This window comes from Tursiops truncatus, chromosome 16 (assembly GCF_011762595.2).
Source record: "Tursiops truncatus isolate mTurTru1 chromosome 16, mTurTru1.mat.Y, whole genome shotgun sequence".
Classification (NCBI taxonomy): domain Eukaryota; kingdom Metazoa; phylum Chordata; class Mammalia; order Artiodactyla; family Delphinidae; genus Tursiops; species Tursiops truncatus.
Window position 1 is genome coordinate 61,410,632 of NC_047049.1, and position 25,305 is coordinate 61,435,936.

The following is a 25,305-nucleotide window of genomic DNA, read 5'->3' on the forward strand; positions in this document are numbered from 1 at the left end:
TAGGGGGGGCTTGGGCAGAGAAGTGCCCTGGTCTGACTTTCACATTCCAACAAGGTCACCCTGCTGCTGTGCTAGAAGAGGTTGTCGGGGGCCGAGCACGAAAGCCAACAGCCTGTTAGGAGTCTTCCGCAACCGCGCAAGTGATGCTAGCGGCTTGGGCCCGCAGCATGGCTCGTCCTGGACCCATTTTGAAGGTAAGCCAAGAGGACCTGCTGACGCGTTTCTGAGGTGTGAGAGACACAGAGGAACTACAGATGACTTCAGGTTTGGCCTGAACAACTAAGGGACGGGGCTGCCACTCACTGAGATGGGACAAAGGGGGAAGCATGTGCAGTGAAGGCTGAGCAGACAGACAGGGCAGCCATGGTCTCCATTCCATGCAAGCTCAGAAGGAAGCAGCGGGCCCTGGAGACCTGAAAAGAAAGAGGAGCCGGTCCTGAGGCCTGTGCGGCTCCCTCTGGAAAGCAATACGAAAGCCAGAGAGGGGAAGGTGGCATCGGAGGTCTGACCTGCCACACGTCTGACCCACTACGGGCCTTGCTGCCCACAGAGCCCGGGCCACGGCCACGGCTGGCTGCTCACGGGCCCACATCACAGGTGGAGAAACTGAGGGCACTGAGTTCTACAGTGAGCACCTCTCATTTAGAAGCCAGAAAGGGCCAGGGCGATTTAAGGCTGGGAGGCAGACAGCTCCCACCTACCACCCCAAACAGGGACAATGGGGCTGAAGCCCAGTGTCCTCACCACCCAGGAAGCCCACAGGATCCCAAGAGGTGACGAGGACTCTGGGTTGCCCAGAGCTGAGAATATGACTCGATCCAGACTCCAAGGATGTCTGCTTCGGGATCCGTGAGCTCTCCCCTGTCCCCCTCACCACTGGGATTTAATTCACATAACCATGAAGTTCACCCTTATAAAATACACAATTCGGTGGCATTTAATACATTCACATTGTTGTACAACCATCACTATTACCTAATTCCAGAATATCAAACCCAAACAGTTAACAATGGAATTATGATATGACCCGGCAATTCCATTCCTAGGTACATACCCAAGAGAACTGAAAACAGGTACATGAATGTTCTAGTCACAACAGCCAAAACGTAGGAACAATCCAAATGTCCGTCAAATGATAAATGGATAAACAAAACGTGGTATATTCACACAGTGGATTATTATTCAGCCACAAAAAGAAATGAAGCACCGATACACACTACAATGTAGTCGAACTTTGCTAACATTACACCAAGTGAAAGAAGCCCAGACACAAAAAGTCACGTATCGTATGATTCCATTTCTATGAAATACCCAAAAGAGGTAAATCCACAGAGACAAGAGCGTAGATTAGTGGTGCCAGGGGCTGGGGAGAGGGGGAATCAGGAGTGACGGCTTTATAGAAACAGAGTTTCCTTTGGGGTGATGAGTATGTTTTGGATACTGAACGTTACTAATCATCAAGGAAATGCAGATCAAAAGCACAATGAGATATCACCTCACACCTGTCAGGATGGCTATTATCAAAAAAACAAAAGACAAGTGTTGGCAAGGATGTGGAGAAATTGGAACCCTTGCACGCTGTTGGTGGGAACGTAGTATGGTGCAGCCACTGTGGAAAACTGCACACAGGTTCCTAAAAATTAAAAATAGAACTTCCAGATGATCCAGCAATCCCACTTCTGGGTATTTATCCAAAAGAACTGAAATCAGGATCTCAAAAGAGGTATTAGCGTACCCACGTTCACTACAGCATGAGACACAACAGCCAAGAGGTGGAAGCAACCCAAACGTCCATCGATGGATGAATGGTACATACACACGATGGAATATTATTCAGTCTTTAAAAAGAAGGAAATTCTGCAGTATGCGAGCACATGGACAAACCTTGAGGACATTACGCTAAGTGAAATAAGCCAGTCACAGAAAGACAAATACTGCGTGCTTCCACTTACATGAGGGATCTAAAGTAGTCAAATTCATAAATGGAATGGTGGTTGCCAGGGGCTGGGCGAAGGGAGAAATGGGGAGTTCCTAATCAACAGGCACAAAGTTTCGGTTAAGCAAGGTGAATCAGCTCTAGAGATCTGCTGTACAGCATTGTCCTTATAGTCAAAAGTAAGATATTATGGGCTTCCCTGGTGGCGCAGTGGTTGAGAGTCCGCCTGCCGATGCAGGGGACACGGGTTCATGCCCTGGTCTGGGAAGATCCCAGGTGCCGCGGAGCGGCTGGGCCTGTGAGCCATGGCCGCTGAGCCTGCGCGTTGGAGCCTGTGTTCCGCAACGGGAGAGGCCACAACAGTGTGAGGCCCGCGTACCGCAAAAAAAAAAAAAAAATTGTTAAGAGGGTAGTTCTCATGTTAAGTGTTCTTACCACAATAAAATAAAAATTTTTTCCATGTTTTGGAATTAGGTAGACGTGATGGCTGCACAATTTTGTGAATGTGCTAAATACCACTGAATTGCACACTTTGAAACAGTTAATTTTATGTTATATGAATTTCACCTCAATTTTAAAAAGTCTCCAATAAAAATGTTAAAAAATAAAAAATAATAATAAAAAAATTTTTTAAAATAATGAGAGCATGCCCTGGGACATCCAAATGACCATCTCACAAGCAAGTGCTGCTGTGCAATTTGGGGCTCCGGCCTGCTCCTGTGTTTATGATTCAGTTCCTTCTTTGTGAAGGCCAAATGACATCACTGCGCACAACACAAACAAAGGTTGTGCTTCAAAGAAGAGAAGGGGGTGGGGTGGAGAACTGAGCCACCCTGTAGCCCATGGCAGCCTGGATGTGCCCAGTTCAAAGGCCCAATCTCTTAGCAGTCAGGACTGTGTTCATGTTGAGAGCACCCACGTGAATAGAGCAAAGCCCATCTCTGTGCCAAATTCCGGATTCCCACGAGAAGTGGGCTTAACAGCCACTATATGTAGATTTCAATAACGCCATGAGTACACCCGTATCTTTGATCAAATGAGCCAGCTTTCCAGGTTATCAAGTGTACTATTAAAACAGCCATTTGGGGATTACTCATTGGCAGTTCAGGCTCAAAGGTGGGTATAGTTGGCCAGCCACATCTTTGGGTTCTGTAATCCTCGGATTCAACCAACCTCAGATTGAAAAAATTTGGAAAAAAAAAAAAATTCCAGAAAGTTCCAAAAAGCAAAACTTGAATTTGCTGTGTGCTGGCAACTATTTACATAGCATTTACATTGTATTTACAACGATCAACATAACATTTACATTATACTAGGTATTATAAGTAATCTAGAGATGATTTAAAAGATAGGGGAGGATGTGTATAGGTTATATGCAAATACTGTGCCGTTTTTATACAAGGGACTTGAGCATCTTGACTTTGGAATCCGTGAGGGTCCTGAAACCAATTCCCCCACCCAGGATGCTGCCGAGGGACAACTGTAATCAGAATCACCCCAAACCAGCCAGCCAGCCCAGCAGGCACAAGTGACAGAAGCAGGGGAAACAGAAGGGGCCAGCTCTCTGCTATCAACCCAACGACGGCAATTTCATTTCAGTTCACGTCCTTCCAATTAAATTAACATTGCTCATTTGAAATGGGCCGGCTTTCTGGTTTTATTAGTTTTTTTCTGGCTTTATTTCATGTTTGCTTTATACTTATGTAAAAACTATGTAAGTCTGAGGCACTTACACCTAGTTTTATATTTGTACATTTAAGTTATATTCTAATAAGAAAATTTAAATCAACAGGTGAGGCTTTTTCTTTCCTTGAAAAGGGAGTCCAGACATACTTATGATTCCATTCATATGAAATGTCCAGAACAAGCAAATCTATAGAGACAGAAAGCAGACTTGTGGGGTGGGGACTGATGACTAATGAGTACAGGGTATTTTTCTGGTTTAATGAAAATGTTGTAAAATTAGACTATAGGGACAGATGTACAACTCTTTGAATACACTAAAAGCTATTGAACTGTACACTTTACATCACTGAACTGTATGGCTTGTGAGTTAAATCTCAATAAAGCTATTTTTAAAAGCGGGGGATGGGTCGACCTATTACCCAGGTTTGAGCTGCACTGCGCTGGAAAAGTCACAGGGAAATCAACAAACCCACCTATTCACCGCTTCCCTTTCAGGCCTACTCTACTCTTCCTCCCCCTACACTGTGGCCAAGGGCTCAGGAGACAGAGGCTAAGATGAAACCCTAAGTCACAAGCCAAGCCCATCCTGGGTGAGCAGGTGGCTGCCCTCAGACACCACAACACAGGATTCCTATCTCTTGGAATCCACTTCATACAACAGCATTAAGGCACTATTTGAATTATTAAATTCGGAAAAACTTAAAAACAATGAAAACAACCAATGTCAGTAAGTATGCAGGGAATGTGATTCAGTATACATCAGAGGCAGCCTCAAGGAAAGAAGCATGACAATAAAGATTCAGCACCTCAGTGACCCAGCTGGCTGGGGATGGCGTAGAGCCAGGAGCCAGCACATCTGAGCACAGGCAGTCCCCATCCAGGGGAGGCAGCCAACATCCCCACCCTTCACCCACACTCACCCAGCACAGCCTGCCCGCAGGACAGGGTCCCTATCCAAGCACGCTGCTTGCCTCCAGCCTCAGCAAGGGGCAACTCCGCGGCAACAAGAAGGGAGGCCTCAAGGGCCCATCTTCTGTCGACCCAGCAAATCTCCCTCTCCTTGGGCCTATTCCTTCCAGCGGCACTTTACAGAGACAGGAAGAGGAAGCCCCTGCCGGCAGCTGCTGGGTGGGAGGCGCTGCTGAAGCCAGCAGGAGTGCACGTCCACCCCTGACAGACGGACCCCTTTTGTCCCAATGCCTCCCTCCCTCCACAAACCTCTTGGAACTGATCACCTCCAGGAAGCCGCCTTCTGTCTCCCCAAAGGTTCACTGAGCCCCAGCTCGGAGCCGGAGGAGGGGGAGGGAGTGGACACCTGTTCATCTGGCCCAGGCCCCCACCTCTGGGCCCTCAGCTCAGGGCTGGCTCCCAGGGAACACGGAGAACTCAGACGGCTGTGCTGGGAACACCCCCAAGACCAAGGGCTAAGTGAAGAAGCAGGCCCCAGAACCCTGGCCCAAGTGCCATCCCATCTATATCCCCAAATCGAAACTATACAAACTCACACAGAGGCACAGAAAAGAAGACGGTGGGATATTCACAAATTGCTGAGAGGGATGCCTCGGGGGGAAGAGAGTCAGTCAGGAGGGGGAAGTGGCTTTCAGATTTTACTCTCTCTCTCTCTCTGAAGCTACTACCTGAATCCTTCATAAAGATAACTACTTAATTTTCTTTTAACTGAAAACATTTTCAAAAGCAGGGTAGACATCCATCAACTGGAAACTCGGTAAACAAGCTATGCTCCCCGCACACATTGGGATGAAAAAGGAAGGCACTCCTGGAACACAGGACAACGTGGACGAGACTCGAGAACATTACGCTTAGTTGAATAGGCAGAAATAAAATATACCTATTATCTGCCTGAGTCTACTTATGTGAAAATCTAGAAAAAAGCAAAACCAGAGTGACAGGAGATAAGCGGCCTGGGACCAGGCGTGGGAGTGGCTACTGACGGCAGGGGAGCCCCAGGAAAGCTTCTGGGTGATGGAAGCGTTCACACACTCGACTGGAGTGGGGCTGCACGCCCATGACCTTCACCGACACTCAGCCAGCTGCCCCCTAGGCTGGGTGACTGTTATGGTATGTGTACCTCAATAAAACTTCCTTTCTAAGTGAGGTAGAAGGAATGGAGTCAGTGCTTAATGAGAAAGGGGTCTTCCTTTGGGGTGATGAAAATGTTTTGGAACTTGATGGAAGTGGTGGTCCCACAACACTGCGAATGTACTCGATGCCACTCGACTGTGTACTTCAACATGGTCAATTTTACGTCAAGTGACTTTCACCTCAATTTTTTTTTTTTAATTTTAAGTAGACGTAAAAATTTATTACGCCCATTTTGCAGATGAGAAAACTGGGCTCAGAGGAAGCAGTCAACTGCTGGTCCCGGGCTTATCCACCGATGCCTCAGACCCAGTTCAGAGCATCTACACCCAGCAGAAGAGAGAGACCTGCTCTGCACTTCCCCGGAAGGCTCTGCGGCACCGGGGCCGATCTCCAGAGAGGCCCTTGGCTCTGGGGCATTTGAAAACCAGAGCTTCCCGACAGGCCTCGGAGCAAGCCAGCACAGCACCTGCAGGAGACTCCCAAAGTCTGCGAGCTCCACCAACAGACGGGGCTGCCACGGGGGCAGGGAGTGAGCACCACCAAGCGGGTGGTCTAACGAAGGCTAAAGCAAGGATGGGGGTAGGGAGGGTTCCGATCAGATCCAGGGTGGATGAGGTCTTCTAGGTCCTGCCAGTCAGGGCCCTGGGGAGTTGAGGGGTCGGCACCAACGTCAGGGACCCAGGAGAAGGACTCAGTAACTAGAGGGCAGCAGTCAAAGTGGACACGTCCACCAGCCACTTTGTGACGGGCAGTAGAGGGGTGAACTCCTTTCTGGGGTCTGCAGTTCCAAGAAAAGGAAAAGGAAAAGGGGAGAAGTTCCCCTCTGTGCTTTCTGAACAGAATCTTCAAAAATGCCCAGTGTCCCGGTCCTCCACTCTGGGGAGGGCCAGGACAGAAGACACACCGCCTGCAGATAGGCAGAGCCTGGGGCTCAGCAGGATGCAGAGTCCGGCAAAGCCCAAGGTCACCTGAGGGCACTCACTTCTCTCCTCCCCCGCCCCCCGACATGCCCCCGACCCAGCCTCTTGGCAGTGGGGCTGTTTCTCATGGGCGAGGGAGAGAAGCCAAGCCGTGCACCCACAGCTGTCCCAGCACCACACCCTCCCTCCTCCTGGAATTTCTGAAAGCCCAGCTCCCTGGGAGCCCGCAGGGTCAGGAGCGGCACACCCAGTTCCAAGATGCTTTCTACTGCCTGCCATGGGCATGGAGGTAACCCCAGATGCCCCATGTCTCTCCCTCATCAGTGTGCCCCAGCTCCAGCCCAAGCAGGGGCATCCTTCAGAGCTAAAGCCAGTCCACATGTCAGTTACAGGAAATAAAACACCTTCTAATTCTACTATTAGACATTCACTCCTTAGGAGAGATTTCAAAGGCTTCAGTTCATTCCTGAGGAAGGGGACCTGTTAACCTATAGGCATCTCAGCTAAGAGCAAAAACAGGCATGTTGATGCTGGGGTGAGAGCAGTCTGGAGTCCCCAGCTCAATAATGAGGGGTCCCAGGAAGGGCTGGCAGGCATTTATAAGAGGGTGGGAAGGTCCCCTGGAGAATGGGGGGGACAGTGAATGTGATTCTTTAAAGGAAAGGGGGAGGTCAGAATTCCGGGGGACCTCTAGCTTATGTCCTAAGAGGCACACCAGGGCTACCTCTGAGCCCAGTGTGGGAGGGACAGCAGGTCGCAGAAAGGTCTCTCCTGACAGGCCAGGAGTGCTAAGCGTGGGTCCCACCCCAGGTCCGTGGATCTTCTCACGTTCCCTAAACACGCCAAGCTGTCACATCTCTGCATGGGCTGCTCATTCTGCTTGGGAAGCCTTTCTCATCCTTGCAAACTCTTGGCCATCCTTCAAAGCCCACCTGAAGCACGACCCCATCCCCAGGCAAGCCCTTCCCTCCCTCTGGCTCCAATCACAGCTGGCACAGGCCCTGGGAAGGTAGCAGTGGGAGAAGGTAGACATGTGCCTCTCTCATCTGGCAGCGACTGAGTCTCACTCACCTTTGGTCCCCTGCACCTCATACTGAACCTGGGGGCAGGAAAGCCCAGGAATTGGAACCACGAAGCCATCCTGTTGCCTTTCCACCATGAGGCACTGTGCAAACAGCCTGGCCTCTGGGGCCTCACAGGTCTCTCCCTCTGCTGAGATTAACTGGAACCATGGTAATAGAAGCACCTAATGTTTACTGAGCACCTACTATGAGCCACACACTACCCCAAGGGCTCTCCATGTGCCACCTCCTTTCACCCTTGTGACATTCTCTTTTTTTTTTTTTTTTTTTTTTTTTTCCCATATCTCTTCCCTCTTGCGTCTCCCTCCCTCCCACCCTCCCCATCCCACCCCTCCAGGCTGTCACAGAGCACCGAGCCAATATCCCTGTGCCATGCGGCTGCTTCCCACTAGCTATCCACCTTACTACGTTTGTTAGTGTGTATATGTCCATGACTCTCTCTCGCCCTGTCACAGCTCACCCTTCCCCCTCCCCATAACCTCAAGTCCGTTCTCTAGGAGGTCTGCGTCTTTATTCCTGCCTTACCCCTAGGTTCTTCATGACATTTTTTTTTTTCTTAAATTCCATATATATGTGTTAGCATACTGTATTTGTCTTTTTCTTTCTGACTTACTTCACTGTGTATGACAGACTCTAGGTCTATCCACCTCATTACAAATAGCTCAATTTCGTTTCTTTTTATGGCTGAGTAATATTCCATTGTATATATGTGCCACATCATCTTTATCCATTCATCCGATGATGGGCACTTAGGTTGTTTCCATCTCCGGGCTATTGTAAATAGAGCTGCGATGAACATTTTGGTACATGACTCTTTTTGAATTTCGGTTTTCTCAGGGTATATGCCCAGTAGTGGGATTGCTGGGTCATATGGTAGTTCTATTTGTAGTTTTTTAAGGAACCTCCATACTGTTCTCCATAGTGGCTGAACCAATTCACATTCCCACCAGCAGTGCAAGAGGGTTCCCTTTTCTCCACATCCTCTCCAGCATTTATTGTTTCTAGATTTATTGATGATGGCCATTCTGACTGGTGTGAGATGATATCTCATTGTAGTTTTGATTTGCATTTCTCTAATGATTAATGATGTTGAGGATTCTTTCATGTGTTTGTTGGCAGTCTGTATATCTTCTTTGGAGAAATGTCTATTTAGGTCTTCTGCCCATTTTTGGATTGGGTTGTTTGTTTTTTTGTTGTTGAGCTGCATGAGCTGCTTGTAAATTTTGGAGATCAATCCTTTGTCAGTTGCTTCATTTGCAAATATTTTCTCCCATTCTGAGGGTTGTCTTTTGGTCTTGTTTATGGTTTCCTTTGCTGTGCAAAAGCTTTTAAGTTTCATTAGGTCCCATTTGTTTACTCTTGTTTTTATTTCCATTTCTCTAGGAGGTGGGTCAAAAAGGACCTTGCTGTGATTTATGTCATAGAGTGTTCTGCCTATGTTTTCCTCTAAGAGTTTGATAGTTTCTGGCCTTACATTTAGGTCTTTAATCCATTTTGAGCTTATTTTTGTGTATGGTGTTAGGGAGTGATCTAATTTCATACTTTTACATGTAGCTGTCCAGTTTTCCCAGCACCACTTATTGAATAGGCTGTCCTTTCTCCACTGTACATTTCTGCCTCCTTTGTCAAAGATAAGGTGACCATATGTGCGTGGGTTTATCTCTGGGCTTTCTATCCTGTTCCATTGATCTATCTTTCTGTTTTTGTGCCAGTACCATACCGTCTTGATAACTGTAGCTTTGTAGTATAGTCTGAAGTCTGGGAGCCTGATTCCTCCAGTTCCTTCTTTCGTTCTCAAGATTGCTTTGGCTATTCGGGGTCTTTTGTGTTTCCATACAAATTGTGAAATTTTTTGTTCTAGTTCTGTGAAAAATGCCAGTGGTAGTTTGATAGGGATTGCATTGAATCTATAGATTGCTTTCGGTAGTAGAGTCATTTTCACAATGTTGATTCTTCCAATCCAAGAACATGGTATATCTCTCCATCTATTTGTATCATCTTTAATTTCTTTCATCAGTGTCTTATAATTTTCTGCATACAGATCTTTTGTCTCCTTAGGTAGGTTTATTCCTAGATATTTTATTCTTTTTGTTGCAATGGTAAATGGAAGTGTTTTCTTGATTTCACTTTCAGATTTTTCATCATTAGTATATAGGAATGCCAGAGATTTCTGTGCATTAATTTTGTATCCTGCCACTTTACCAAATTCATTGATTAGCTCTAGTAGTTTTCTGGTAGCATCTTTAGGGTTCTCTATGTATAGGATCATGTCATCTGCAAACAGTGACAGCTTTACTTCTTCTTTTCCGATTTGGATTCCTTTTATTTCCTTTTCTTCTCTGATTGCTGTGGCTAAAACTTCCAAAACTATGTTGAATAAGAGTGGTGAGAGTGGGCAACCTTGTCTTGTTCCTGATCTTAGTGGAAATGCTTTCAGTTTTTCACCATTGAGGATGATGTTTGCTGTGGGCTTGTCATATATGGCCTTTATTATGTTGAGGAAAGTTCCCTCTATGCCTACTTTCTGCAGGGTTTTTATCATAAATGGGTGTTGAATTTTGTCAAAAGCTTTCTCTGCATCTATTGAGATGATCATATGGTTTTTCTCCTTCAGTTTGTTAATATGGTGTATCACATTGATAGATTTGCGTATATTGAAGAATCCTTGCATTCCTGGAATAAACCCCACTTGATCATGGTGTATGATCCTTTTAATGTGCTGTTGGATTCTGTTTGCTAGTATTTTGTTGAGGATTTTTGCATCTATGTTCATCAGTGATATTGGCCTGTAGTTTTCTTTCTTTGTGACATCCTTGTCTGGTTTTGGTATCAAGGTGATGGTGGCCTCGTAGAAGGAGTTTGGGAGCGTTCCTCCCTCTGCTATATTTTGGAAGAGTTTGAGAAGGATAGGTGTTAGCTCTTCTCTAAATGTTTTATAGAATTCACCTGTGAAGCCATCTGGTCCTGGGCTTTTGTTTGTTGGAAGATTTTTAATCACAGTTTCAATTTCAGTGCTTGTGATTGGTCTGTTCATATTTTCTATTTCTTCCTGATTCAGTCTTGGCAGGTTGTGCATTTCTAAGAATTTGTCCATTTCTTCCAGATTGTCCATTTTAATGGCATAGAGTTGCTTGTAGTAATCTCTCATGATCTCTTTTATTTCTGCAGTGTCAGTTGTTACCTCTCCTTTTTCATTTCTAATTCTATTGATTTGAGTCTTCTCCCTTTTTTTCTTGATGAGTCTGGCTAGTGGTTTATCTATTTTGTTTATCTTCTCAAAGAACCAGCTTTTAGTTTTATTGATCTTTGCTATTGTTTCCTTCATTTCTTTTTCATTTATTTCTGATCTGATTTTTATGATTTCTTTCCTTCTGCTAGCTTTGGGGATTTTTTGTTCTTCTTTCTCTAATTGCTTGAGGTGCAAGGTTAGGTTGTTTATTCGAGATGTTTCCTGCTTCTTAAGGTGGGCTTGTATTGCTATAAACTTCCCCCTTAGAACTGCTTTTGCTGCATCCCACAGGTTTTGGGTCGTTGTGTCTCCATTGTCATTTGTCTCTAGGTATTTTTTGATTTCCTCTTTGATTTCTTCAGTGATCACTTCATTATTAAGTAGTGTATTGTTTAGCCTCCATGTGTTTGTATTTTTTACAGATTTTTTCCTGTAATTGATATCTAGTCTTATGGCGTTGTGGTCAGAAAAGATACTTGATACAATTTCAATTTTCTTAAATTTACCAAGGCTTGATTTGTGACCCAAGATATGATCTATCCTGGAGAATGTTCCATGAGCACTTGAGAAAAATGTGTATTCTGTTGTTTTTGGATGGAATGTCCTATAAATATCAATTAACTCCATCTCATTTAATGTATCATTTAAAGCTTGTGTTTCCTTATTTATTTTCATTTTGGATGATCTGTCCATTGGTGAAAGTGGGGTGTTAAAGTCCCCTACTATGAATGTGTTACTGTCGATTTCCCCTTTTATGGTTGTCAGTATTTGCCTTATGTATTGAGGTGCACCTATGTTGGGTGCATAAATATTTACAATTGTTATATCTTCCTCTTGGATCGATCCCTTGATCATTATGTAGTGTCCTTCTTTGTCTCTTCTAATGGTCTTTGTTTTAAAGTCTATTTTGTCTGATATGAGAATTGCTACTCCAGCTTTCTTTTGGTTTCCATTTGCATGAAATTCCTTTTTCCATCCCCTTACTTTCAGTCTGTATGTGTCTCTAGGTCTGAAGTGGGTCTCTTGTAGACAGCAAATATATGGGTCTTGTTTTTGTATCCATTCAGCCAATCTGTGTCTTTTGGTGGGAGCATTTAGTCCATTTACATTTAAGGTAATTATCGATATGTGTGTTCCTATTCCCATTTTCTTAATTGTTTTGGGTTCGTTATTGTAGGTCCTTTCCTTCTTTTGTGTTTCTTGCCTAGAGAAGTTCCTTTAGCAGTTGTTGTAGAGCTGGTTTGGTGGTGCTGAACACTCTCAGCTTTTGCTTGTCTGTAAAGGTTTTAATTTCTCCATCAAATCTGAATGAGATCCTTGCTGGGTAGAGTAATCTTGGTTGCAGGTTTTTCTCCTTCAACACTTTCAATATGTCCTGCCAGTCCCTTCTGGCTTGCAGAGTTTCTGCTGAAAGATCAGCTGTTAACCTTATGGGGATTCCCTTGTGTGTTATTTGTTGTTTTTCCCTTGCTGCTTTTAATATGTTTTCTTTGTATTTAATTTTTGACAGTTTGATTAATATGTGTCTTGGCGTATTTCTCCTTGGATTTATCCTGTATGGGACTCTCTGTGCTTCCTGGACTTGATTAACTATTTCCTTTCCCATATTAGGGAAGTTTTCAACTATAATCTCTTCAAATATTTTCTCAGTCCCTTTCTTTTTCTCTTCTTCTGGAACCCCTATAATTCGAATGTTGGTGCGTTTAATGTTGTCCCAGAGGTCTCTGAGACTGTCCTCAGTTCTTTTCATTCTTTTTTCTTTATTCTGCTCTGCAGTAGTTATTTCCACTATTTTATCTTCCAGGTCACTTATCCGTTCTTCTGCCTCAGTTATTCTGCTATTGATCCCATCTAGAGTACTTTTAATTTCATTTATTGTGTTGTTCATCGTTGCTTGTTTCATCTTTAGTTCTTCTAGGTCCTTGTTAACTGATTCTTGCAATTTGTCCATTCTATCGTCCATTCTATCTCCAAGATTTCGGATCAACCTTACTATCATTATTCTGAATTCTTTTTCAGGTAGACTGCCTATTTCCTCTTCATTTGTTAGGTCTGGTGGGTTTTTATCTTGCTCCTTCATCTGCTGTGTGTTTTTCTGTCTTTTCATTTTGCTTATCTTACTGTGTTTGGGGTCTCCTTTTTTTTTTTTGGCAGGCTGAAGGTTTGTAGTTCCTGTTGTTTTTTATGTCTGTCCCCAGTGGCTAAGGTTGGTTCAGTGGGTTGTGTAGGCTTCCTGGTGGAGGGTACTAGTGCCTGTGTTCTGGTGTATGAGGCTGGATCTTGTCTTTCTGGTGGGCAGGTCCACGTCTGGTGGTGTGTTTTGGGGTGTCTGTAGACTTATTATGATTTTGGGCAGCCTCTCTGCTAATGGGTGGGGTTGTGTTCCTGTCTTGCTAGTTGTTTGGCATAGGATGTCCAGCACTGTAGCTTGCTGGTCGTTGAGTGAAGCTGGGTGCTGGCGTTGAGATGGAGATCTCTCGGAGATTTTTGCTGTTTGATATTATGTGCAGCTGGGAGGCCTCTTGTGGACCAGTGTCCTGAAGTTGGCTCTCCCACCTCAGAGGCACAGCACTGAGTCCTGGCTGCAGCACCAAGAGCCTTTCATCCACAGGGCTCCTTAATTTGGGATGATTCGTTGTCTATTCAGGTATTCCACAGATGCAGGGTATATCAAGTTGATTGTAGAGCTTTAATCCTGTTTCTGAGGCTGCTGGGAGAGATTTCCCTTTCTCTTCTTTGTTCTCACAGTTCCTAGGGGCTCAGCTTTGGATTTGGCCCCGCCTGTGCGTGTAGGTCACCGGAGGGCGTCTGTTCTTTGCTCAGACAGGACGGGGTTAAAGGAGCCGCTGATTCAGAGGCTCTGGCTCACCCAGGCCGGGGGGTAGGGAGGGTCACGGAGTGCGGGGCGGGCCTGCAGCTGCAGAGGCCGGCGTGACGCTGCAGCCTGAGGCGCGCCGTGCGCTCTCCCGGGCGAGCCGTCCCTGGATCCCGGGACCCTGGCAGTGGCGGGCTGCACAGGCTCCCCGGAAGGGCGTGTGGCTAGTGACCTGTGTTCGCACACAGGCCTCCTGGCGGCGGCAGCAGCGGCCTTAGCGTCCCATGTCCGTCTCTGGGCTCCGCACTCTTAGCCGCGGCTCGCGCCCGTCCCTGGAGCTCTCTCAAGCAGCGTTCTTAATCCCCTCTCCTCGTGCACCAGGAAACAAAGAGGGACGTAAAAGTCTCTTGCCTCTTCGGCAGGTCCAGACCCCTCCCCGGACTCTCTCCCGGCCAGCTGCGGCGCACCAACGCCCTGCAGGCTGTGTTCACGCCGCCAACCCCAGTCCTCTCCAGGCGCTCCGACAAAAGCCGGAGCCTCAGCTCCCAGTCCCGCCCGCCCCGGCGGGCGAGCAGACAAGCCTCTCGGCTGGTGAGTCGTGACATTCTCTTAAGGGAGTTACTATTATTAATCCTGCTACACAAGGGAATCAGGCACAGAGAGGTTAAGTGAATTGTCTGGTGCCATACAGCTAGCAAGAGAGGAAGCCGAAATTCAGACCATAGTGGTCTGGTTCCGGGCCCGGTATTCGTTTTTTTTTGCGGTATGCGGGCCTCTCACTGTTGTGGCCTCTCCTGTTGCGGAGCACAGGCTCCAGACGCGCAGGCTCAGCGGCCATGGCTCACGGGCCCAGCCGCTCCGCGGCATGTGGGATCTTCCCAGACCGGGGCACAAACCCGTGTCCCCTGCATCGGCAGGCGGACTCTCAACCACTGCGCCACCAGGGAAGCCTCCGGTATTCTTAATCGCTACAGGTCTGTTGAGGGGTAGGAAGATGGGTCACTTGTCAGGACAAGCTCTAAGTGTAAGAGGAACTCAGAGATTTTAAAGACTAGTTCTCCCCGGACCTTCTCTTTCCCCAGGTCCCAGCCAAACACCTAGGAAGAACAGCAGGGCCTCCTCCCAGATCCGGCCTGCTGCTCCCAAGCTCATCCCGGTGCTGAGCACCAGTTCCAGGAAACACAAAAGGCCCATCTGCAAGCCCCCTGGCCCAGGCTGGGAAGATGCACGGCTGCCCGCTGGGAGGCAGAGCGATAATTTGGGGCTATTCTTAGCAAACCACTGGCTCCCCTCCCAGAGGCCCAGCAGGAGGCAGACCCAAGCTTCATACATCCTGCTTGCAGGCGTGCAGAGGTCCCACAGGGCTAAGGAGCGACTGGTGGGCAGGAGGTGAGGACAAAGCCCTCCATGTTTCAAACCAGAGGTGCCTGGCCTGCTAGCCTTCCTTCCCAGGGCCAGGCACCTGGCTGCTGAAGCAGCTCTGGAGAGTCCTGGCCACAGGGGAAGGCTGGTCACCAAGGCTCCACTGACAGTGCTCGCTCTGTGCCAGACCCTGGGCCACACACTTTCCACTGATTATCTCACATTTAACCCTCACCACACCCCAAGGGCAAGGGGTTACTGGCACCATTTTAAAGACGAGACGTTTCACTTTAAAGATGAGTTAGTTAAGACATTAAGTAACTTGCCCAGGTAACAGGGTGAGTTAGTGTCGAGCTGTATCTCTCAATCTCCAGGTTGAGCCATAGCCAGATTGGGGGCAGGAGGGCCTTCCCTGTCCAAGGGTTAGGGGGAGGGGCAGTCCATACCAGAAAGCAAAGGTCTCATCAAAGACCCAACTGCATATCTACTCTTTCTCTTTCCCAGGGGTTGTCCCTTCCCTGCCAAAAACCCTCAGGCTTGGGCTCAGAAGGAGAGTCCCCAGCCAGGTACCTCCCCTACCCTGACCACACGACCTCACTTCAGGAAGCTCTGGAGACCCAGGGGAGATGAGCCTCAAAGTTCAAGAAGTCCCTGATGGTGTTTAAGGCATGCACCCAGCCCTGTAACTTAGGGAGGAGGGAGGTCAAAGAACTCTCAGGGTGAAACAGAGGATACTGAGCCCTTTGGGGTCTTCAAACTCCAAAGCGGGAGTCCAGAAATGAAGCCACACCACACAGCACCTGTACCACCTCCACCCCAAACAGGTCAGCTTTCAGGCACTGCTGCCACGCAGAGTCACAGGGATAACTGAGCACCACTTGCCTCGGACTATATCTTGGTACCTACCTCCGACTGTGTTCTGCCCTCTGCTGTCGGAAGATTCAGCAGGTATAAGTGTCTGTGTGTGTCCCAGGTGCCCAGAGCCAACTCCATGTCTGCCCAGGATTCAAGGCACGTCCATGTGGCTCCATGTCTCGCGTTGGTGAATGTCAGCTCACATCCCTGTCTGTGCTTCCGTGAGCCCACCATATGTCTGTCCACTTCCATCAGCCAAATCTCCATGATAGCGTAGGTCCATCTATAGAGTATCTGCGGCCTGTGCGTGGTCCACACTTGTGTGTTCACACTGTCTGCCCCTGCACGTGCGTGTGCCTTGGGTTGCTTGCCCACCTCCACTGCCTTCGTGTCCATCTGTATCCAGTTCCTCACTGCCCTTGCCCACACAGTTATAAACCTGAGCACGCACGCACATCTCTCCTCATGCCAGCATTCCCCACCTGTGCCCAGGTGACCCTGTGTGTGCCACCTGTTTGGAGGCAGGTGGGTGTGTTCACCCAAGTACTCACAGTGCCGGCCAAGGGCTAAAGGGTGAGTTCAGCAACACCCACCCCCAGAACAGCTCCCAAGGCCACAGGCACGAGCACACTGCCACCTCTGCAAAGTGTTCCAGAAAACAGAAACTTGCCAGGGATGATGCGGGAGAGGACAGAGCCCTAGACAAAGTAGAACCTCAGAAGTGAGGTCAGGATGCCCCAGGTACCACTCACCTCAAACCAGCCCCGCCAGGCCTGCCTACCTCCAACACCCCAACTCCAACCCCCGATGGCCAGCGAGGGGAAGATTGTCTGTCTGCACTCACAGGAAACAGTGTCTGGCTCAGGGCCTCCAGCCTGACAAACTCATCCCCAGCCCCCAGCGATAGAGGCTCTTCCGAAAGGAAGAGAGGACTTCCTCCTGTAAGGCTGGATCTAGACCCTAAACCTCAACAGCCCCAAGGAGGCTGGGAGAGTCCTATGGTTAGCCTGACCCCAGAAACCAAATGTGCTTCTTCAGAAATCCACCAGCAGAAAAACAAAAAACACCTGGGAGTGGGGCTGGGGCACGCTCCAGCTGCGCCCTGTCCATGGAAGTGGTGAGAGGGCCTAACCACTAGCACGGTAATCACAAAGGGTGGGTATGGAGACAGAACATTTTAAACATATTTGCACGGCTGCCTGAGAACTGCATCCCAGCTCCCCTAGCAACTGCAGACCGTATCACTCACTCAGCAATTAATCATGTGTATGCTCTTGGTATTTCCACTAGTATTACTATTAGTCCGGGACTGGGATTGAAACCCTGCCTTAGTGAACTTTCTTTGTGTTTATGTCTTGTCTCCCCCCGTGGGGCTGAGCCACCTAAGGGGAGAACCCTCCAACACCTTGCACCACTCCTACCCTCCCTGGCTTTTAAGAAATGCTCAGTCACGGGTCCAGGTTGCTCTGCAGGAAGCCAAGGAGTCGGTGCCTGGAATTCTGGTCGAGAGAGTAGGGAAGCTGAGAAGCTTCCCTAAGTCAGGGAGCTTTCCTTCCATTTCTGACTCCCCAAGAGATAAGAACAGGTTCCAACCACCCTGGCCACTTTCGAAAGTCCAGGGCAACAGTCTCCCGCACACTGCACTCTGCTTTCTGACAGGCCTCTTGCCCCTTCAGGAAAAACCACTGAAGATGAAAAGGGGGCTCCCCTCGGAGACCCAGGCCTACAGAAGAAAAGGACCAGATGAGGCCCAGCATCAAAGCTTGCACCCACTGGGTTCTCTGGACTCTTCCCGGTGCCATGGGCCTCAAGCCCCTAAAGACGAGCCCAGGGACCCCAGGTGTGGATCATGAAGCGTCCTGCCTCGCCGCAGCTGCACAGGAAGCCCAGCACTTGGGCCTTGCCCCAGGCCTAGCCATTACGAGTGGAGGTGTCGCCAGCTCACATCTACCCCAGTCCGAGGGAAACCTCCTCGAGGAAGTCGGTAGCCCAGAGCCGGACAGACAAAACGACTCAGTAACTCCTCACTGTTTAATATGTGAGGTTCCGCTTCTCTCCCAGGCAATGATCCCGCGCGGGTCTGGGTGGGGGCCCAGGACCTCTCTTCTCCGCGGAGCCCAGGGAGGCGTGCGAGCTGGGGGATGGGGAGTGGGTGGTCGGAGAAGCCCCGGCCCGGGAGTGCCCAGAGAACTCCTGAATCAGTCCTCCCTCGCCAGCCCGGGTCCGGACGCATCGGTACCTGTCAGCCCGCGACTCCGGGGCATCCGCGCTCCTGCGGCTGGCGCGCTGCGCCCGAACGGCGGGCGCCGAGTCAGGCAGCGGCGGGTCGCGCCCGGCGCGGGCTCCGGCTGGCTCCTCCCAACTTCCCCAGCCCATCCGTGGGCAGAGGCAGTTCCGGAGGCTGGCAGGGCGGGCGCGACGAGGCGAGGCCACGAGAGAAGTAGCCCCGCTCGCCGGCGAAGAGAGCTGCCCGCCCCAGCCCGAGCGCGCCGCGCCGCTCCGCTCCGCGTGCCCCACGACCCCCAAGCCGAGGGGCGGATCCGGCCAGGCCGCCAATCACCGAGCCCGCCGCCGCCCTGCCAGCCCGAGCCCCGGCCCCAGCCGCCAAGGGGGCGGGGGTCTCGGATTTAAAGACACACTCACCAAGCAGCGTCCCGATTGGCATTCCAGAGCCGCGGCAGCCTGGCGGGGAGGGAACGGCTGGCCCCACCTTTCCCGGCCCCGCTTCCTCCCTTCGCCCATCCACCCTCCGCCTGCGAGGAAAAGTTTGGGACAGGGGAGACGGCCTGGGAAGCCAGCTTCTCTTCCCTTGTCGTTAGTTCGTCTAGTTCTGGAAGAAGCCCAAAGCCTACATCCAGCCTCCCTGGCAGGAGAAAGAAGCAAAAGCTCTCGGCGCCACACCCCCTCCCAGACTCCAGCTCCCCGGGAAATCGGCTGGCCCTCGCCAGTCTCTGCTTTTTAAAGCCAGGCCAAGCCTCGGCGGGACCGAGACAAGCAGCTGGGCACCGGAAGAATCCTCGCTGTGCTGTGCAACCTGAGATAGGCGATTGCCCTCTCTGGACCTCAGCCACCACAGGAGTCAACGGTTGAGCCCTTAAAAAGCAGACTGTCCGGGCTTCCCTGGTGGCACAGTGGTTGAGAGTCCGCCTGCCGACGCAGAGAACGCTGGTTCGTGCCCCAGTCCGGGAAGATCCCACATGCCGCGGAGCGGCTGGGCCCGTGAGCCATGGCCGCTGAGCCTGCGCGTCCGGAGCCTGTGCTCCGCAACGGGAGAGGCCTGTTACAACAGTGAGAGGCCCGCGTACCGTAAAAAAAAAAAAAAAAAAAAAAAAAGCAGACTGTCCACTCAATCGTGGGCTTCTCCCAAGCCCTAGACACCCTCAGTCCCCAGAGGCGAAAAGGGAAGAATGAGGGAGAAACTTTGGAAGGGGAGGGGTCCCTCTGCCCCCACCCCATGGCTCCCTACAGTGATACGTACAATCCCCACCCCCAAGGGGCCCTATCCCCGCCTCCCACTGATCCCACTGACCGGGCACGGTAGCCCAACCAGGCGCACCCCGATGCCCCAGCAGCCCATGCCAGCCCTCCGCTGGCGCGTGCCCCCAAACTCACCCAAGTGCATTCGCTCTCTCGCCACTGTTTCCTCTGGGGGAGATGGGCTTTGCTGTGGTTGGTGAGTCACTTCTTCCTTCACTCTGCTCCACACTGGGGAAATCGGTCTTCCTCACCTGTCACTACCGGCCTCACCCACAATCAGGGCTGCAGCAGGAGTCGGTGAAGTCCGAGTCTCCCCAGGATGAAGGCAGCGCAGGCCTCGCCTCTCTCCAAAGTCAGGCCAGAGGCGCTGGGCTAGGAGCGGGGCAGGCAGGCCCTGCAGTCCATGGGAGCCCTAAGGACAAATAAAGACAAGCGGAATGGCTGTTGTCTGTGGTGCTCTTACCAAGTCTCCAGCACCCAGGTCTCAAGTGCTTCACTGGATGATTCTATGAGATAACTACTTTTATTATCCCTCTTTTAGTGGATGAGGAAACTGAGGCCCAGGGGACACTCGCCCTCAGCTCCAGGCCTCCTCCTGTAACAACCAAGATGTGCGAGGAGGAGAGGAGCGGAGAAGACCCAGGAGTGGCCTTGGGAAGCAGACCTGACCTTCAGAGACCAGTAGAGCTAGGCTCAAGTTGGCTCGTAGTTTACTGCCTGTGTGGTCTCTGACATAACCTGCCTGATATTCAAGTGCCTCAGCCAGAATATGGCCTGTCCTCCTTCAAAGAGGTGTTGACAAGCCAGGAAGCTGGGGCATGGGATGCCTTGGCGGGGCATGTGGCACATGGTAGGCACCATCTTTGGGTACTGCTCCCTTCCGTCCTCCTCTTTGTACAACCTCATAAACCACTCCACCCCGTGTCAGATTCCCCAGCTGAAGCCCCTGCCATACTGAGGATACTGAGAATGCATCCTCGTTATCCTGCATTACCCAGGATAATGCCCCCTTGCAGCCAGGACTAAGGTGGGGGTACGTATGTGCACTGAGACTGTGCTCGAGCACACACATATACACATATACAAACATGCACACATACACACATGCACACACACACTACTCTTCCTCCCTGGGATCTGTGGCTAGCTGCCTCTCTAGACTGAGCTCCTGGAGGACAAAAGTCCGTGTCTGACCTGTCTTTTGGTCCCCAGCACAGTGTCTGGTACATTGGTCATTCATGCATTCATTCATGTTCACCATGCACACAGTAGGTGTTCTTGTTGAATCAAGCAGAAAAGCCCAGGGCAGAGATGTCCCCAGAAGAACCAGAATCACTGCCCTTCTGGCTCCAACAGACAGCCTCGGGGCTCAGCTGGTAGACCCCAGAAGTAGAGGGTTGGGGGTTTAGAGGTATCTCAGAGACAGGGTACAGATGGCATCCAGATCACAGCGTCCGGCCTCACCAGCCCGCCCCCAGCCCCTGAAGTTCTGCCAAGTCCTTGCTCAGAGCAGCAAATGCTGGGGGTTCCCCCCACCACAAGAAAACCTGCAGGACCAGATCCTGCCCCCCACCGGACCCAGCGGCCTGGAAGGGGGAAGGGGACTGAATGTTGAGGAAGAGACGAAGGAAGGGACACAGCAGCCCTAGGTATACCCCAAAGAAGGCACTCTGCCCTCTCTCTCCAACCCCAGGCAGAACGGAAGAATCAATTGGGCCAACTCTCTCAGCGCAAACTGCCGCAGAAGCTCCCCAAGAAGTCTGTAAGCTCAGAGCAGAAGCCCAAAAGCCACTGAGAAAGGATCAGCGGTCCCCGAACAGGATCTCAGAAACTAGAGGGCTCAGGACCCACCCCTACTGACCCAGCACCTCCACCAGAACTACCGCCACCACCCCACATCCCAGTTGCACAAGCACCCGAGATGCCACCTTATCATCTAGAGAATGCCAGGGCCCCGCGGGTGGCCCTGCAGTACAACTGTGTGCTCGTGTGTGAACACGTGTAAGTACACATATGTGCTTGTGTTGCTCATGTACGTTTGCAGAGGTGAATGAGAGTGTGCATGTTTGTGCGAGTGTCTAGTGGGTGTGAGTGTGGATGTAGGAGTGAGCATGTGTGTATATGTGGGCATGTGTAGCACACACACAAACTAACCCACCAACCACCGTCCAAAATCAGGCGAGCCGCTACTGCAAAGGGTAGTGAACCACCCCATTACTCACGCTTCCAAGAGAATTGCCAGTGGCCATCCACAGCCCCCTCTGCCCAGGCAAGCAAGTCCCAAGTTCAATCCCTGCGAAGAACCATAAGCTGTGTGAATCCCCGGTTCCCTCGTGGGAACGCTCAGGCCAAGAATTATTTCCTGACAGGTGGAAACGACTCGCCGGAAGGCAGAGGAGCTGGGCTCAAACCAGCAAAGATGAGACTTGACAAAAGATGGGAAACAGCCTCCACTGCTCTTCTCTGCTCCTCGTTGCACGCCAAGCCCACCACAGGCTGGGGGACACTGAGCCCAGGGAATAGACATCAGGGCAGGAAGCCGATCTGGCGCTGCTTCCCGTGGCCACGTTATTGCCAAGACTGGGACCCACGTGGGCCCTCCATGGTGGGTGTCTTGGAGCCTGCAGTCTTCCCTGTGAGCCAGGTGGTCTCTGAGGCCCAACACAGACCCGTCCCCACCTGCCCCAGCTGCCTCAGGGTCCTGTTCTGGCTGTCTGCCCCTCCAGGCCCACCACCCCACCACCAGGACCCAGCAGCCCTCGCTTGTCGGGCCTTGCTGTGTGCAGCCCAGGGCTGAAAGACACGGGCTCTGAGTAGGGCCAACTTGCCCTGGATCTAACCTCAGCAATTTTACCACTATGTGACCCTTACCCTAAAAGTCACCACATTTCTCCAAGTCTTTTTTTCCTCATTCGTAAAATGGTATGAAGAGCAGTTTATGCCTCCAGGAAATGTCTGGAGGATTAAAGGAGTGCCTGGCACTTGGCCAGAGCTCACTGACCGAAGCTATCGTTATTGTTACTATTATTGCCACCTGAGCTCACACCCTCACCCAGCCCTGAACCTGCCGGGGCAGAGGGGTTCTTCGAGGCTGAGTTCAGTTCAGGCTCTACCGCCTCTAGGCAGTCTGCCCTGCTCAAAGGATCTCTGTCTGCCCTCGACTCCTTCCCCCTCACCTCTGTGCAGGGCCCTAGTACTTGAGCACTCCTGCCTGGCACAGAATACATGTTCAATAACTGACGTTATAATTATCAGCTGGATCATTAATTTCATTGGTTGGCCCTCCTTTGGGTCTAGGTCTAAGGATAGCATCTCCCACCTCCCAAATTCACACACTAGGTTCAAACTTTTTTGACGAAACTCAAAGTAAAAAATACATTTTAGGAACTTCCCTGGTGGTGCAGGGGATAAGACTCCATGCTTCCTAATGCCGAGGGCCCGGGTTCGATCCCTGGTCAGAGAACTAGATCCCACATGCATGCCACAACTAAGACTTTGCATGCCACAACTAAGGAGCTCGCAAGCTGCAACTAAGGAGCACGCCTGCTGCGACAAAGACCCCACACAACCAAATAAATAAATAAATAAAATTTTTAGTCATTTTATTTATTTATGTATTTATTTTTTGGCTGAGTTGGGTCTTCATTGCTGTGTGTGGGATTTTTCTCTAGTTGCGGCGTGCATGGGCTTCTCGTTGTGGTGGCTTCTCATGTTGTGGAGCACAGTCTCTAGGCGCTTGGGCTTCAGTAGTTGCAGCGCATGGGCTCAGTGGTTGTGGCTCGCAGGCTCTAGAGCACAGGCTCAGTAGTGGCGCGTGGGCTTAGCTGCTCTGCGGCATGTGGGATCTTCTCAGACCAGGGATCAAACCCATGTCCCCTGTGTTGGCAGGCAGATTCTTAACCACTGCGCCACCAGGGAAGTCCCATAACTAAATATTTTTAAAAAAAGAAATATATTTTAGGGTATATATCTGGAAAAATTAAAATTCTAATTCAAAAAGATACATACACCCCAATGTGCACAACCGCACTATTTACAATAGCCAAGACGTGGAAACCACCAAAGTGCCTATTAACAGACATTTGGCTTAAGAAGATGTGGTATATTTATACAATGGAATGTTACTCAGCCATAAAAAAAGAAATATTGCCACTTGCAGCAACATGAATGGACCTCGAGAATATTATACTTAGTGAAGTCAGACAGAGAAAGACAAATACTGTATGATATCTCTTATATGTGGAATCTGAAATAGGATTCAAATGAATCTATATAAGAAACAGAATCACAGACATAGAAAACAAACTTACGGTTACCAAAGGGGGAGGGAGGGAGAGACAAATCAAGAACATGGGTTTAACAGATTCAAACTACTATACATAAAATAGACAAGCAATAAGGATTTACTGCATAGCACAGAGAACTATATTCAACATCTTATAACCTATAATGGAATAGAATCTGCAAACTATATATTAGCTGAATCACTTGGCTGTATTAACACAATATTATCACGGCCTGAAACTAACACAATATTGTAAATCAACTATATTATATATATATATATATATATATATTTTACTTTGGGACAGCCAGCTACACAGAGACATAAATATACAAAAAAAAAAATGCTTAGCCTTACTGCATGTGATGCACTCTGATACTTTCTAATCTGTCCTATCCTACTTCTTTCTTTTTTTTAATAAATTTATTTTTATATTTTTTAAATTTTTATTCTTTTGGCTGTGTTGGGTCTTCGTTGCTGCACGTGGGCTTTCTCTAGTTGCGGTGCCTACTTTTTGTTGTGGTGTGCGGGCTTCTCATCATGGTGGCTTCTCTTGTTGTGGAGCACGGGCTCTAGGCGCACAGGCTCAGTAGTTGTGGCACACGGGCTTAGTTGCTCCACGGCATGTGGAATCTTCCTGGACCAGGGCTCGAACCCATGTCCCCTGCATTGGCGGGCGGATTCTTAACCACTGCACCACCAGGGAAGCCCCTATCCTATTTCTTTCTGTTTTTACTGATTGCAGTGCACAGAACTGATTTTACCTGTGACCTGCAGTTTGAAAATGCCTTGAAGAACAATGAAGTCCCCGAGGGCAAGGGGACGTCCCACCTACCCGTCCCCCAGCACTTCTCAATGCCTGACTGAAGAATGCCCAGGACATGTGGGAGGAGGGTGATTCTATCTCCAGAACATTCCTCAAGTACTACAAGGAGAGCCCTCCATCAGAAGAAGAAGAGAGAAAAGGGAGAAGGAATCCTGGTTCATTCAGTCAACAGATATTTCATTCATTCATTGTCAGTCAGTCAATCAACAAACATTTACAGAGCCCCTTCTATCTTCCAAGCCCTGTTCTAGGCCTTGAGCAGTGAATGAGGCAGACAAGTTCCCTCATGGGGCAATGTCCCTTTATGGGGCTGACATTTTAGTAGGGTGGGGCAAAGGATACAATAAACAAGTAAATAATAACAGAGGCAACATCATTCCTGAGTGACTCATGCAATGAAGAAAATAATAGAATGGTAAAGAAAAGTGGGGATACTTTAGAAACAGTGGAGGTCTCTGAGCCTCAGGTAACTCAAGACACTTACCTCACTTACCTGAGCTGGTGGTTGTGGGACTTAAATGGGGTGATGACTTCAAAGTATGTAGCGCAGAGTGGCCTTTACCGTCATCGCTATTGGATGGATAAGCGTGACTGAAGGCAGGTCGTGATAAAGTTCCGCAAAGTGTAAGGTTTTACTGGGGTTCAGAGGATGATGAGGGGACACGCTGATTACAGCACAAGCCCAGGATCCACGCACGTATTGGTTTCTTCCTCTGCACAGCTCACCTG

At 49.6% G+C, this 25,305-nt stretch overlaps 1 protein-coding gene across 5 annotated transcripts in view; it reads right to left on the reverse strand.

Moving 5' to 3' along the window:
* The window catches only part of PALD1 (phosphatase domain containing paladin 1), a 90,078-nt gene extending 70,345 nt beyond the window's left edge, over nucleotides 1-19,733 (reverse strand). Inside the window, exon 1 of one of the 5 annotated variants that reach the window (XM_073793707.1) lies at nucleotides 19,601-19,733. Coding sequence is in view for 1 of the 5 variants with exons in the window: in XM_033842597.2 (XP_033698488.1) it covers nucleotides 18,228-18,364 (137 nt within the window). In the remaining 4 variants the exon portion in view is untranslated. Of the gene's footprint in view, nucleotides 1-18,227; nucleotides 18,535-18,631; nucleotides 18,903-19,600 lie in introns of those variants that run through there. The other 4 variants (XM_033842592.2, XM_033842594.2, XM_033842597.2 and 1 more) reach the window with 4 other exon arrangements.
* Between the last annotated feature and the right edge of the window lie 5,572 nt (nucleotides 19,734-25,305).